The following is a 16,234-nucleotide window of genomic DNA, read 5'->3' on the forward strand; positions in this document are numbered from 1 at the left end:
GCACGTTGCGCACTTGAGCGCGTTTTACCACACTAACAAAAAAACATAAAGAAAACGCTGTGCAGCACTGCTAGGTCATCGAAAGGCGAACACAAAATGCGGGCAGCAGCATTTCAGTTTCATATCAATGATACGCAAACAAAAACAAAAAACAGAAACTTCAACAGAACATCGCAGTTCTCAACACTTTTGCATTATGCGCGGCAAATCAATCAACACTAACAAAAAAGAGACACAGAGAATGAGAGAGAGAGATAGCGAGAGAGAGAAAAGAGAGCGGCATAATGTGCCTAATTAATGAAATAATTAACTTGCAACTTTTACTTTTTGCTTAAGTGCTTTTCTAGCACTTTACTCATACCTCACACACGCACACATACACACGCACGTCCACACACCTACACTTATATGTATATACCCACGCAAACAATTAATTTCATCAACAACAATAGAGGAAAAACATAGAACGGAGTAAAGCAAATTAGGCAAAAACAAATTCGTAGCATCTTTCTTTCAAGGCACGAAGCAGCATAAACAATAAAGTCAAGGTCTCTCACTCAGGCAGTGTAGCCGAATCAAAGTTGCCTTCAGCTTAATTTAGCTTAGCACACAAAATGCTTTTGAAGTTTTACCAACACTTCTTTCTGTGCCCACAAAACTAAATAAGTTCAACTAAGAATTTAAGCAGCTGAGTAATATACTAAAAACAATGTTTTACAATAAAGATGGAACATACGTGCATATATTTTTTATCTGTTAGTTCTGTTATAAAATATAAGCGTTTAAAAAAAAACTTTTTCAAATTGCACTATTTTAAATAGCCTTCAAATAATATTCTTATTTTGGAAACAGTTTATTTCAACTGTCTTTTTGTAAAGATTTTTTAATAATTTTTCTATGCATATATATATATTTTCTTTAAATAAAAATACCACCGATTCTACTGTAATTATTAGAAAGAAAACAGAAACATAATACTTCAATTAAAAATAAATTAAATATCTAAGCTTCATCTTCACTCAATCGAGCTTAATCAATCATGTGCAGTGACCCATCAATAAAGTTAGAGCATACAAAAAGTCACAAGGAACTCATGGCAAAATCCCTTAGCACGCAAAAAGATGAAGAGCCTTAACAAAAGAGAATGAAAGAAGCAAAAGCTTGATGAGTGCGTCAGCATAAGCAAGCACACACACAGCAACAACAACAGCTACAAATAAATCAACAAATCAAAGAACTTAACTAAGGAAAAACCGAGCCTCGACACGACGCAGCCGAATACAATGAATTAACCACTGTATACATAGGTTAGTTAAAGGGAGTGAGACTAGAATTCAGAAAAAACATGTGTAGACGAGCAACACGCTAGGCAGTTATAGGAAGGCAAATAGCACAATGCCCAAATAGATAACGGTACACACGAAGTCAAAGCATAATAGAAATGAGCAAAGAAAACAATGGCAAGCAAAACAAAAGAAGCCCTTCAATGTAAATTGCGAGAAATGCTGCGCAAAATATTCTTATTTATTTGTAGCTATTTGCATGGCCGTAGCTGTGCATATAATTACCTATGTGTGTGTGTGTGTATATGAGCGATTGAAGCACAGGACGCAGACTGACAGCGCGGCATGAGTGATTAACAGTGCTGGAGACGCTGGTGATGACGAGAGAATTCCTCAACCCGTAGGAGCTAGAGAGATGGGCAAGAGGAAGTCAGTCAGCCAACCAGCTACGCAACCAGCCCCTGACAATTATGTGGATTAGCCGCAATGGTGGCTGACTGTAGGGCCTTAGTCAGCAATCCGGGAACTGGTTCAAAGTTTTGGCAGCGATTTGCGAAGCTTCGGCAATTAGTCAAAAGCAGTTAACACGCCCTTAATGCGTGCGCGCTGCGTCAAAAAGTGGGCCTGGCGCATAATTTATTGCCGAGCACTTAACAATCTAATATAACGTGTTAAATCTGATATAATATTTTATTTGTTTTAAAATAAACTTCAAATTAAAAAGTCAATGGTTTAAATGACAAAGATATTCTTTTATTGTTTATGAATGTAGATATGTTCCATAAGTTTATTTAACCACTAAGAAATGCTGTATTTGAATTATATTCTCTATAGATTATCGCCATGTTTGGATGCAGACGCCAAGACCATGCTCATTTGGCTCTCAATGATATACAGGACACCTATTCGATTTCAGTTAGCGAAGCTTGCTGATCATAACTGTGGTGAAGTTACACGCGTAATTACACCACAATAAATACTAATACCACTTATTCACCAGTGTATCTGTCTCTCTCACTCTGCTGTAGATGTCAACCATGGGTTGAAATCTTAAGTGTGGTCATCCTTCTCTTTTGAGTTTGAATTTTTGTTATTCGCCATATTTATATTTGTATGCTCATTTCTGAAAGAGAAAAGAGTATACTTGTTAGAAACATTGAATATATTTATAAAAACTCGCATATAAACAAATAGAATATATTTAAGCTCGAATCTGGCTTTTCAAATGAAAATCATAACTTAATTTAAGAATAAATTTTATACATATTAACTACAGATTGACAATAATTTTAGTCACAGGGTATTGCGTAGTCGAGTACACCCGACTTACTTATTACTTTGGCATATTGGCATAAAGAATAGGCTTTCAGTTCCAATTATAGAAATGTGTTTAAAATCAAAGGGGAAATTGGAATGGGAAACGGTTTTCCGATACCTTCTCCCCACACGTTATGTGAAAAGTGCATTGCATATCGCGAATTGCTCTCTTTGCCACTTTTGCATATCAATTAACCCACTTTGGTAGAGAGTCGAACCAATTTCCCTGCCGCGCCCCTCACAATCCTGCAAAAAAACCCAAGCTTCGCACAGAAAAATTTGTTGGGGGCAAAATGAAAAGAAAATCGTTAACCATTTGGTAGTCGCTGCTCATTGCCAATTAAGTTTAATTGGCCGGCAGGCTAAATGGCCTCAAGCCGAACTACTTCAAATATGCATACAAAGTGAGCGCTCAAAATCACAAAAATGCCTTGGCCCCCAGCCACTTTCGGCCGGGCCCAAAAATGGACCGATTTAACAATCAATTTACTTCACAATAATATTGCTTTTGTCGACCGACTCTGGCCTATCGACCCGGAGCATTTAGGTAAGGCGCGTTGCACATAAATTCACAAATGTTGCTGCCACATTTCGTTGCATATTCATGCAATTATTGAGTGCTGGCCGATGCGATTCTGATTCCGATTCCGATTGCATTTCCGTTTTTAATTGGACTGATTTAGATACCCCAAAAGCATGTTTTCTGGCTATGTTTGTGTTGCATATTTTTCGAGTGCTGCAAGTGTTGCAGTTGCCAATTGAAAACTGAAACGAATCCATTTGATTGTCACTGTTAGTAAATCAATTGACACACTCGCCTCAAATACACGAGCTTGGTCAAAATCATGTAGGACTATTAAAAGAAAATAGACCAAGAGGAAACATCAATTTGTATGCATTTTTTAAATATATCAGGTATATTTTTTAGAGCTACACAAATTTAAATTATAACTAAATAAAGAAATATATTTTTAGTGTCAATAAAGTAGACTTTGTTGGATAGAAAATCTGATGACATTAATGTTTATGATTTTGATCACATAACCGTCATTATTTTTGAAAAAATATGGCCCAAAAACACCGCAAAGCTATAAAAAATTAATTTTCTATTCCGACAAAAGCTGGAAGATTATCCTAACTCTAATTGTGCCAATGCTGCTTATTTACTTACCTGTTCAACCCAATATGGACTTAATCATTTCACTTCGTACGATTAAAGCATAAAACTATTATTTTGTTGAAAAATTTCAATTGGCAAGCATTGCCTTATTTTCTGTACGTAATAAAATGTCAAACCTAACTATATAAAAAGCATCTATTGACAAATAAATGGGTTGTCACATAAAGCAGTGTTGCCAACTCAAAGTTGTATAGCTATAAAAAAACTATCTTTACTAGAAACTACCACAAGCCGAATAATCTGTAATGTCTCTGTTCAAATGTGTACATAATTTCATCTGAAATTTACAGGTAAAAGTAATGAAATACATTGAATCGAAAAAAACCAAGGAAATCTTTACAAATTCATACATAAAGAACTGTTTTCAAATACTTCAAGAAGAAGTCCAAGTTACAAATTGGAGCTAAATCGACTCTAGACAGAAGTATAACTATATATCTTTTTAACAGTAAAAGTTTAAGTCAGTAGAAAGTCTTTGTTAATATTATTTTCAGCTTTTATTTTTCTAAATAAATACTCACCTGCTTTTATTAATCTAGGTTTTCTTTGAAGTATTTTCAAATAGAGGACTTTAAGTCGAGGCAAGTTCTCTAAATTCCCATTTAGTTGACTTAAGTCACGTTCGTATTCCGTGCAATTTGTGGGCTCTCTGCGGGTAGCACAGACACACACACACACACAAGTGTGCGCTTGTACAAACACACGTCACTTGCAACAAATAAAGCAAGGCGAGAGCAGACGACACACATTCTTACTTAATATAACAAAAATATATATGCACATGTATTTACCCGTTGCAAAAAATCAAATATCCGTGCATACATCATATGTTGGACAGCTGTATATATATATAGCCCGTACTATGCTGCGTATACGTACTGTCACGTGGTCACGTAGCGCATACGCACCGTTGCCAGTTGGCAGCTAGAAATTTAATGTTTGCATTTGACAACAGCTCGTTTTTAATAATAAAAAATACTGCAAAATACTTGAACGCACACACACATATACAGGAAACATATAAAAGTAAATACATAAATATATATATATATATATATATATATGTACATAAATATATATATAAATAGGATGATCACATTTGACACACAAGAGCGCTCAACTCCATTTTTCTCCAATTTGAATTTGAATTAAAAATTAAATAAGTACTTAACTAGAACAATAAACGCATTCTGTATCAGACCCAATAAAACGATACAGAAATCCACTGAGGAGATCTGTGCTTAATGCTAGATCTAAGAGCTTGCCGCCACGTTCAGGTGCTCGCCCTTGTGCAAGAGGCCATAAAAGATGGAGCTGGGTTGCTGTTGCAGCTGCCTTGGATTGCCGTCCTCGACAATTTCACCCTGCTCCAGCACTATAATGCGTTCATAATCCAGAATGGTGCTCAGGCGATGCTGTAAATAAAATAGGAATGAATGAAGAAGAAGAAACAATGAGCAAGCAGTGGCAAGGAGTGGTTCGAGTGGGAGACAACTCACGGCAATGGTTATAATTGTTCGACCCTGGAAGGCCTTGTCAGCCGCCTTGAGCAGCGCACGCTCTGTGCTGCTGTCCAATGTACTTGTTGCTTCATCCAGCACCAGGCAGACCGAGCCACGCAGTATGGCACGTGCCAGGCAGAGCAATTGGCGATGGCCGGCACTAAAGCTGACGCCGCCATCAGAGATTTCCGTGTCTGCAGGGCAGAAGGCACGAATCACAGGTAGCATCACCATGGCCAAGTGCATATGTATAAAATATAAAAACCGGATTTTAGTGCGTAATTAAAGTTGTATTTAATAAGCGTGACGTCATGGTCGACTGGCTAAGCACGCCCTTAAGCCCTAATGAGGCGTATTAAGAGAGAAGAACGTTCCACGGCAACGCTGTAAGTGTATGTAAATGTGTATGCGTGTATGTATGTGTGTGTAGATGGATATGTGTATTGTGTAGGTGCCTGAAGAGGCCGGCGCAGTTGTCTGCTCTTATGACTGCCTGTGTCAAAGACAAAGACTTTATTGCCTCTAATTGGCGAATGATTGTCAATGAATAGCATTGTAATAATACAAATATATTTATATATTTATATATAGACTACCTTTAACATAAACGCTTATAAGTACTGAATATAAATAAAAAAAATCAGAATTATTAGCCTTGGATTCTTTTCTAGCTCAACAAAATCAAGGCAGAGAAAACTAAATAGACAACGAACTAGTTATGTTTATAGTTCCAGTAGATCTAAATTCAGAAATAGGTGGGGCAACGAGCTACGCCTACGAGTTGAGAGTAAAGTAAACTAGTTGCCTTAATCAGCTGAGTTGGAGTTTTATACAACTCATAGCTGAAGCATGTTTGCTTATATTATTTCTTTTGGAATTTTTATTCAGCTCATTGAACTAGATCGATAGCATTTGAATATCGAGATATTGAAAGTTGATTTTCATTATGCGACTTCGCGGATCCAATTTTAGACGAATTGCTTCAATATGTCCTACTGGAATGTTAGTCTCAAGCTCCTCTGAAGCAAGCTGACACCAAACCGACATATCAAATATAAATTCAATTGTCAAGATTTCAATTCTTCATTCAATTTTTGTTGTTTTCGAACTCCAGACAAGCAGACAGATGAGCGTAAGACTTATCGATTAGCTGCCGTTAGCCAAGCTCTGCTGCATGACATAACCAACTATCTAAATCTAAATTAGTTTTCACGTTTATAGACATGATTCTATGTAGAGTTACGCTAATCAAGTGGAGCTTACGCAAATATACTTAATAAGCTAGATGGATGCATTTGCAGCATCTACAGACGTATGCCACATGTGAGCCAATCAACACAAAAAATCAAACATGCATGAACGTTTTCAAATGTTATTTTCTAGGTTCTTTTTTTAGCAAACATCAGACAGACAAGTTAGCTGCCAGAGGTTGGTGAAAATCAGGGGATGAAACGGGATTGGGTTGAAAAGCTGGCGAGGCGGCCAAGCCAAACGTCATGTTTGCTGCCAAAAATAAACATGATTTTTTCATAAGGCCAACTCGGCTGGCGGAGTCAGTGAGATGCAGCGCATAGAACTGACAGTCGCAGCAGCAGCAATAGCAATAACAACAATTGAAACAGCATATAACAAATGGGGAAAACTGTGAAAAGCGCACTTACCCAATCCCTGTGGCAGCTGCACGTTGACAAACTCCTTGAGCTGCGCCAATTCGAGACAATTCCACAATTGCAAATCCGAATAATAGCCATGCGGATCGAGATTTTCACGTATTGTTGCATTAAACAAATGCACATCCTGTGGTATTATCGACAATCTGGTACGCAGCTCGTCTGGCCGGATTTGCTCAATGTCCACATTATCGATGCGAATGTGGCCGTTCGTCGTCTCCAACACACCAAACAGGGACAGAGCCAGCGAGGACTTGCCACTGCCCGTACGGCCACAGATGCCAATCTGCAAGTGATATATAAAGATATACGCGTATAACTTAATAATATAAAAATATACGTATATAATATAAAGATATGTGTATATGTATATATAGATTGGGTAACTGAAAGACGAGGCAATCGACTGTGTTTCGCTAACCACGTCTAGCCTCAATTCGATATTTCGCATATAACCAAGAGCTGCTAGGCGAACGAATATTTCTAATATGTTTAAATTCAGTTATTTTTAAACAATTTCCTTTTCATTTTTAAGAAACTAGTTCCAATTGAGAAAAAAATTATCCTAATCGTTTTTAAGCCCGCATCCAAAAACACTCAAAATAATTCCAAATTTTAATAAAAACTTAATGAAGTTTCCTATGCAAATTTTTATCCATCCCAATTATATTTATCGAACTCTGAAACAACAGTAATTGAATATATTGAATTTGAAGTTTTTTATAAAAATTCAATTTCAATTCTATAAGTAAAAATAGTTTTCCCATATTTACACAATGTTTTCATAATTCTTATTAATTATATAACATTTTTCATATATAAAGCTAGTTGTATTTTTACTTAAATATTTTTATTTAAAAAAATATTTTTTTTTGTATATTTGAAATTAAATTTTCGGTCATAAAAGAATGCTTTATAATCTAATAAAAAATAAAAATATATTTTAAAAAATGTTCCTAATTTTTCTCTATTAAAAAAATGTTTATAACAAAAATTAAAAGAATTATGAATTATGAATTATGATGCTTTTTAATTATTAATCATTTTATATTTATAAAACAAACTTTTTTGAAAAGTTAAAATTATTTACATATTTATTTTGTTATTTAAATATATAAAACTTTAATGGAATTGCTTTTGGCAAAAATTATAAAATTACGTTTTTCTGCATTTAAAAATGTAATAAATTTATTTTACCAACTTTTTAAATTTATATATAATAAAATATTTAAAATGTACTTCAAAAGACTTCAAAGCTTCGATAAAGCTCCCAATCGTAAAAAAAATTCTGCCATTTTTCCAAGAAGCATTACTAAAATATTTATCAGTTCTACTTGAATTTCAATGAGTTAATAATAATAATAATTCGCATTGTCAAATAGAGTTTTTGAGCTTTTAAAAACTTAAGGTTTATTTAACAACAAATAAATTGAAATGAAATCTCGCCTTTGTTTTTGCCCAACTCTATTGAATTATATGATATTTGTATTATATTTTTCAGACAATGCGAAAACGAAATCGTGACGACAAAAACAATAAAATGCGCTGTTTAAACACATCTAAAACATATCACAGAATATACAAATTTGCAAACATACGCAGAAATTCAATTTTAGTGTATCATGAAATTATGCTGAACAAATATATAAATAAATTCAAATCAAATTTCTGACCTTAAATTGTCAAATTCATTTTATGTATATTTATTTACAATATATTTAATTTAATATGCATTTCCACATTCCGTACATATATAACTAAATAACTTTTATAGAGCATTTAAAGTTCTTTATTAAAGATTTTTATTAGTTTTGGCATATATTCAATATTGATTTTTGATATTTTTAGTTTTGCTTAATACTTTATTTATTTGCTTTGAAAGTTTTTTGTATTTAAATATTATTTTGCTGACCACAAAAACTCAGATATTTATAGAAGCTATTGAAAATCATGTTTTTTATGTGAACTAATAAATTGTGAAAAAATTGTATTTGCTTTCGTTTATTGTTTAATATATTAGATGTTTTATTTTCATTTCTGTGAACCAAATAAAATATTTGTATTTGATGCCCTTTTAAATGTATAAGAGTAATGATAATTTGTCCAGATGGGATATAAATATTATAAAAATGCTTGACAATAATTATTATATTATATTATTATTTATAAACAATCAAGCTTTCATTTATTATTATATTTCCTAAGAATAATTTCTTGATTTTTTGGTTATATTTTTTTGCGTTTTTGTTTCTCAGACAAATCATCAACCTCTTGACTTTATAGTTACCTTGGCTTATCCTCGCCTGGCGACTGTTTTTTTGTCTTTATTATCAACTGTCTCTTGAGTTGTTATATACCAAATCAGTCGTAAATAAATTAATAACATTAGTTAATATGTGCTGAGCTATTTCATTTTAGATTGCCCTAAGGTCTGGGGAGTAATCGTACATATGTGAGTATTGTTTGGTAATTTTGATGGAATTTTAATCTGTTCAGGATGTCTTCAAAAACTGTGAGTATGTCAAGGCGTATGACCATTAACCAAAGAACATTTAGATGGAACATCAAAAGAAGCTACAACACATGGTTAGTGGTAAAACTAAGTTACAAACTCTCATAGTCGATGTTAAGTTGCCCTTATGACGGAGCCACTATTACAACTCATGTTTGCATTTACACAAATTTCTTTCTAAATACGTAATTTTTATTTTATTATTGTATTTCGTCTACTTGTAATATTATGTTTATGTTTGAATAAAAACTGTTTTTGTAGTTTTGTTTTTAAATTTTTTTATTTGATATTTTATTCATTCTTCAAGTTGATTAATGCCCACCACAAGTATAAAATATTATATTATCCATGCAATAACCGAACATGTTACAAAATCAGTTACAGTACGTTAGAAAAGTATACTTAATGTAAAATACTAACACAGAGAAATGTCAAAAATTAATGCAGAATTGTCCGGAATTATTGATTCTGAATATATTGATGAGGAAATCGGTTGCCTAGAAAACCTTTGGCATTAAAGCTTTGCATAATATATGTAGATCTCTCTTGCATTTAAAAATTATATATATTTTTTTAATAAAATATCGAAATATAATTTAGTCACATAATATCTTATATATCTATAAAGCTTTCAATAGCGCACATTTTTCCTTTAAGTACACTTCACTTGCCTCAACGCATTTTGGCATTTACTTTAGTACTTCCATAATGACACTGGATGTATCTATCTAACGATACAGGCAAGTAGTTGCTGACTTTTCAATCAGTTTTTAAGTTATTGACTTTTTGACCATTTTAGTCGAGAATGGAGATTAGAGAATGCAGAATGCTGAATGCTGAATGGATTTGTGTGGCTTTGGTTAGTTTGCGGCCAAAGTGCACACTCAGTTCTCAATGGGCGCTGTTTGAGATGCAGTTACAGTTTGTTGAGCTGCAAGAGATTGGCCTTGCATCTTTCATGCGATTCCATTTGCTGCATATATATATATTGGTCTGAGTTTTTTTATGCCCCGCATTTTTATGAACGGGGTATATTATCAAGTATTATTATAATCAATACAATATATTCTTGACTGGATGGCCCTAGCTGAAATGATCAACTCGATATTCCTCTACGATGCATTTCCTATTACCAAAATATTAATATATATCGACTATTATATATTAGCTGAATTTAAAGATCCATCTTATTTATATATAAAAATAATTTACAGATCTGAGCATATACATTTTTTCTATCTGAACAATTTATTTATTATATTTTATTATTTAAACTAAAATCGATATATATCGATTGTTGTACTCCCACAGCTGCTAACATCTAAATTTATCTCGCTGCCCATGCTTAAATCTGAAATTGTAAGCGTAGCAACTCAGCTTACTTTACTAATAGATTTTACAGGGTATTCGCCAGTCGTTTACCGACAAACTGATTCGAACTGTTGAGGTGCTGCAAGCCTGTTTGGCTTTGACAATATTTATTGTACTTACCCGTTGGCCTGCTGGTATCTTTAAGTCGAGTTGGCTGATAACATTCTGCCTTTGTCCTTCATAACGCAGGCTAACATTTTCGAAGCTGATGTCGCCTCGTTGTGGCCAGGAAATCGGAACGCTTTGGTCTGAGAAATAAATATAAAATAAAAGAAAGCACATAAGCAAACAAAGAGCTGAATGAATGTAAACAAACGCCTATATTAAATTTAAGACCCGAATCGACAAAGCATGAAAATTGTGACCTTTTCGCTCAACTATATATATATATATATATATATATATATATATATTGCGCCCGCAACTGTCAGTTGAATATTTGAAAACTCGAAATGGAAACCAAAAAATGAAACCAGCTAAGCAAAAAGTGATGAGGGCATCGGGCAACGGGCAAACAAAAACTTCATGAAAAGGGTCTTCCAGATCATGGCGCGCACTCGAGTGCTTTTTAAAGTCAACTTTCACAAACACTCCTAAGTAAGTTTAAACTGTGGTCGAACGACTTAGCCCGAAAACGATACCGAGCTTAAAAAATAAAACAAAAAACTAACAATTGACCAAAAAATAGTCGCAAATTTATCCAAGTGAATAAAGCTAAAGATAAAAAGCTTTTATAATATTGATTTAAAAAATGTTGAAACTAATTTAAATATATTGAAGGCCAATAAGAGATTCAATAAATAATAAGATGTTTGCACGTTGAAGCGAAAAAAATTATGAGAATTAGATAAACTTTCATTTTATGACAAACATGTATATTTTTTTATAAAATATTTATATTTATATATTTATAAAATATTTTTATAAAATATTTATTTGCTGTAAGTTTTTTATTTATTTTTATTTTTAGAAGAAAAGCATTATTTATTTAATAAAAATGTAAGTTTAAAAATTATATATGCATATATGGAAATACGGTTTATCCAACCGAAAAAAATTCAAACGCTGAAAAAATTGCCGTTACCTTGCCATCTTACCAATGCGCTCAACACTTAATATTCGAATGAAATTAACTATGAAGCAATGAACACATTTCAATAATTTGCAACACAAGCTGCACACCTGAAACATACTAACAAATGATTTTTTCTCTTATATATATATTTTTTTAATTTCAGATATGCTATATATGCTATTCTTTATTATAAATTAAAAACTGTAAAAAATAAAAATTAGGTAAATAAATTTTATTTGTTATATGCACAAATCCGAAATAATGAAATTATTGCCCTGTATCCTGACAACATTGTCATTGAAAATGTTTAAGGATTGTTGACCAAAAGGTCGAAAAAATTTAATTTTCTCTAAGAATTACTTGATGAGTGAACTACGTCCAAAATGGTCCGAAGTGCAATTTAATAATGGAGAAGCCGAACAAAATAATTAAAGTATTCTGATTATGCGAGGAACACGTCAAATAATCTGACATAGAAACGTTCAATTCTTGTACTATTTATATATATTTAAAATTATTAAAACTCTTGTAATAAAATTTAATGTTTTTTTCCTGAATTTAAATTTTTGTCTATATTTTTGGTTCATTTAAGTTGTAGCCACTGTGTGCCGTGGATTGAAGCTTATAGGAATTGAGAATTCTATTTGAATAGCATATAGATCATTCTTTATCATCAAAATGTCTGTCAAATTGTGTTCTATCGCTGTGTGTATTCCATATCTACGAATCTTGCCGTTCTTTCAGTCCAGCTCAGCCACAACATATACATACATATGTAAATACATATATAGTAGCTACTATATCTAGTGTGGTATACATATATATATAACTTGTACGAATGAAGAGTACCTAGAAGCTGAATGCCAAAATATGCATCGGAAATTGTGGTCTGGCAAAGGCAGTCTGAAAGGCAATTTTGTTAAGAAGATTAAGAATAATTATCAACCATTCAATGGCTTTTAATGGATGCATGACAGAAGTGGAAACCATAGAAACGCTTTAATATAGTATGCCCTATTATTATATGTGACGTGTACACTGTGTTTATAAAAATAGTAGTGCCTTAAAAAAAAACTAAACCAAATGAAAAATAATATATTATTATTATTAATGTATAATGTATATATCCATTTATTGTTTCTGTTTTGTATTTTATACTACTACGACTACTAATATTTTTATGAACCATTTATACAGGTCAGATATAACAACAGTCGAGTTAAACAAATATTTTATAAATATATTTTTTTTCCATAGAACGGACCAATGGCTTGATAAGCTCAAGATTTTTATAAATACGAAATATCGTGTTAAAGTCTTGTCAAGCTAGAAAACACATTTGCAACTCTAATAAAACCTAATGAACGCTCATTTAAGAACACCTGAACTAGTTCACTTCAAGCAGTTAATTTGAACTTGTTACAAATGAATCGGAAAAAACTTCAGTCGCAGCTATCAAAGCAACGGCATCAATTCGAAAAGTTCTCCGAGCTAATCAAGTCAAATTCTTTTTTGCCTCAAAATGGTGCTGGCTGCAATTGAGAATTTCGCCGAAGCACAGCAGGACCTCAATATAAAGGAAGTGCTGGGCATCAAGCGTGTATTGAACAAATTGAATTATCTAGTGCTATCGGATAATCAAACGACCATACTCCTCACGTCCGAGGTGGCCAAAGAGCTCTGTCCCAAGCAAATCATTGAGTTCTATATGAACAAATGTCTTCTAGAGAATGGACAAATGCATGTGCCACAGCAGTACAACATAGGTGAGCAGCCAGCTAGCCAGCTAGAACATATATTAATCAGAATTTAATTGCAGATGTCTAAGAGTGGAATGAAGAGCTCTCAAGAATTACTGAGCTTTATATGAGTTTCCTTGAGGAAACCAATAAAGTTCTTAATCGAAGAAAATTTTAAAAAGAAATCTATAAAAAATGCAATTATTTACTAAAACACTATGGAACAAGAAACTTGTTTCGTAAGTGAAGCCTAATGCTTGACAATATTTAAATAAATTTATATAAAAATTTTATATAATAAGACACTTAATATACATAAATTGTATACAATAAGACACTTAATATAGATTAATAAACATAGGCCAAAGCAATGTCTTCTCAAAGTTTTTTTTTAAATTCTATTATTCAAAAAGTTGCCTTTGATAATTCTATCTATGAAAACGTGCAAATATTTTCAGTTGATTTAAATAGATTGCCTAAGAATGATAAAAATTATTGATGATTTGAAGCGAACTCGATCGATTCGTGTTATAAAATATAAGTATATTTTCAAATTTTTGGTACATATAAAAACAGACGACTAAGGTAAACTTAAGAAATCTTTGTAATTTAGTTCGCAGATTGATTCGAATTGACGCAAATGGCACTATATTGAATGAAATAAGCTTTAGTACTCCAGCTAACGATGTTAAGGTAATTTATATATTTTATTTTATTAATGTAATTTATATTTTTATTTAAGGTAATTTATTTAATTTTTCTTTCGAAGTTTCTATTTTCAATAAGTTCTCTGACAAAACCTGATGAAACAAAAATTATATGAATTTTTTTTCTTACTACAAAAGCTATAAAAAAGGGAAAAAAATTATATATACATACATAAATATATATATGCATCACATACAATTATAATAACAGATTACACGAATCTTCATGAATTAAAAATCCAGCTCGCATCAATTTAAAGTCGCATAAACCCATTGCTAGACTAATTTCACGCAGACTCAACTTTGTCAGACAGTGTAAATGGTTGGCTCAACTATAGCAACTGTCATAAATCAATTGTTAATCAATGAGGCATATAATAGCCATTGCTGCCAACTAGCTGCAAGTGTAACTAGTCACACACAGAAGGAAGGAGACAGAGATAAAGGTAGAGAGAGAGAGAGAGAGACAGTGAGAGAATGAGAGATGCTGCGTGGTACTCACAAGTTTTGATACGCCTTGATGGGTCATTAGATAACGCGACCTTGTCGCCAGGCGCTGTCACTGCCTTATCCTTAATCATTGACGTCCTTGCCGCTGTCGTCGCCAGCTGCCGCTTGTCAACAACTGGCGCCGTGTGGAAGTTTAAGTGATTGCCATTGCCGGCTGCTGTTGGAGCTGAAGCTGCATTGCCTGCATTTAATTTATCAGCAGCTAGAGCCGAGTCGCCGGCAACATCAACGCCAGCTGACGTTGCGCCTGGGTAAACTTTGTCAACGTTAGTCGTGCAGGGCGACCTATCGACTTCATTGCTTATTTCCGTATCCTGGTGCTGCTGCTGCTGCTGCTGCTCCTGCTCCTGCTGCGTCTGCTGTGCATAGTGCGCAATGCGTTCGACCGAGCCCGCATACATCTCCATATCGGCCAAAAGTTTTACAACCCAATTAAGGTAAATCGGCACCAACAACGTGTAGTTTATGGCCAGGCCGACCAGCGAGGGCGTCGGCGTCAACTCCTTGGAGCTGGCGCCTTTATTGATGGCATAAGTTCCTGCCATCTCCGACGTCCTGCCACTTGCCTGCTGCTCCGCCACCGCCTCCTTCACATAGCTGCTGCAACTGACGCTTGCCGTTGCCAGTGCCGTTACGATGGCCACAAAAACAATGCAACCACCCAGGTAATCCTGCAATAAACAGAGACAGTCAAAAAGCAAAAGAGAGACAGCTAGAGGAAGAGAGAGGGGAATAGAGGTAGCTGCTAGCATGATGCATGCTTGTTAGTGTTGGCATTTTGGTAAAGATTTTTTCCACATGACTTTTTAATCAGCCCGTGTGCGTGTTTGTTCTTTTCTATGCTCGTTCATGAAATGAAAAGGAGTTGATTGGTTTCCACGGAATCTCTGACTGTTTATATTTTATGTTTATTTTTTATTTATGAGCACAAGTTGTATTGAAATTAAAAATAAACTCAAGAGTAAATGGATACATCTACTGAGAGCAAGACTGTTAGAAGGCTCACGAGCTTAGAGAGCTGCCATATACTAAACTAAATAGCTACAAAATAACCTAAGGAAATTGTTAAATCTAGCAAACTTTAATATTTTTTCAGCAAGAATTGACAGATCGATTAATGTCATTTCTCGACCAGATCGACCTGTAAATCATGTTAATTAAAGCTTTGTAACTGAACTAAGTGCACAGCCCGGCCAGCTAGAGCTTTTTTAAGTGAAGTAAGTGCATGATCAGGCTACCCAGAGCCTTTCAACGGCAAAGTCAGGCGATGCCCAACTACATCTCGCATACCTCAGATTCATTAGTCTAAAGTCTGCAACTGATTAAACTCCAAAGTAATTAATATTATAAACATATATTTCAAATGAT

General features: G+C 33.7%; 1 protein-coding gene across 1 annotated transcript in view; it reads right to left on the reverse strand.

Annotated features, from left to right (window-relative positions):
• Positions 1-4,992: 4,992 nt before the first annotated feature.
• LOC111603936 (ATP-binding cassette sub-family C member Sur) overlaps positions 4,993-16,234 on the reverse strand; it is a 74,499-nt gene continuing 63,257 nt past the window's right edge. Inside the window, exons 19-23 of the mRNA XM_023321765.2 lie at positions 14,859-15,537; positions 10,956-11,083; positions 6,944-7,238; positions 5,280-5,476; positions 4,993-5,195 (exon numbers count right to left, since the gene is read on the reverse strand). Of these exons, the coding sequence (XP_023177533.2) occupies positions 5,034-5,195; positions 5,280-5,476; positions 6,944-7,238; positions 10,956-11,083; positions 14,859-15,537 (1,461 nt within the window). The 3' untranslated portion in view covers positions 4,993-5,033. The remainder of the gene's footprint in view (positions 5,196-5,279; positions 5,477-6,943; positions 7,239-10,955; positions 11,084-14,858; positions 15,538-16,234) is intronic.

Source organism: Drosophila hydei, unplaced genomic scaffold (assembly GCF_003285905.1).
Source record: "Drosophila hydei strain 15085-1641.00,03,60 unplaced genomic scaffold, DhydRS2 tig00000149-arrow-pilon, whole genome shotgun sequence".
Classification (NCBI taxonomy): Eukaryota; Metazoa; Arthropoda; class Insecta; order Diptera; family Drosophilidae; genus Drosophila; species Drosophila hydei.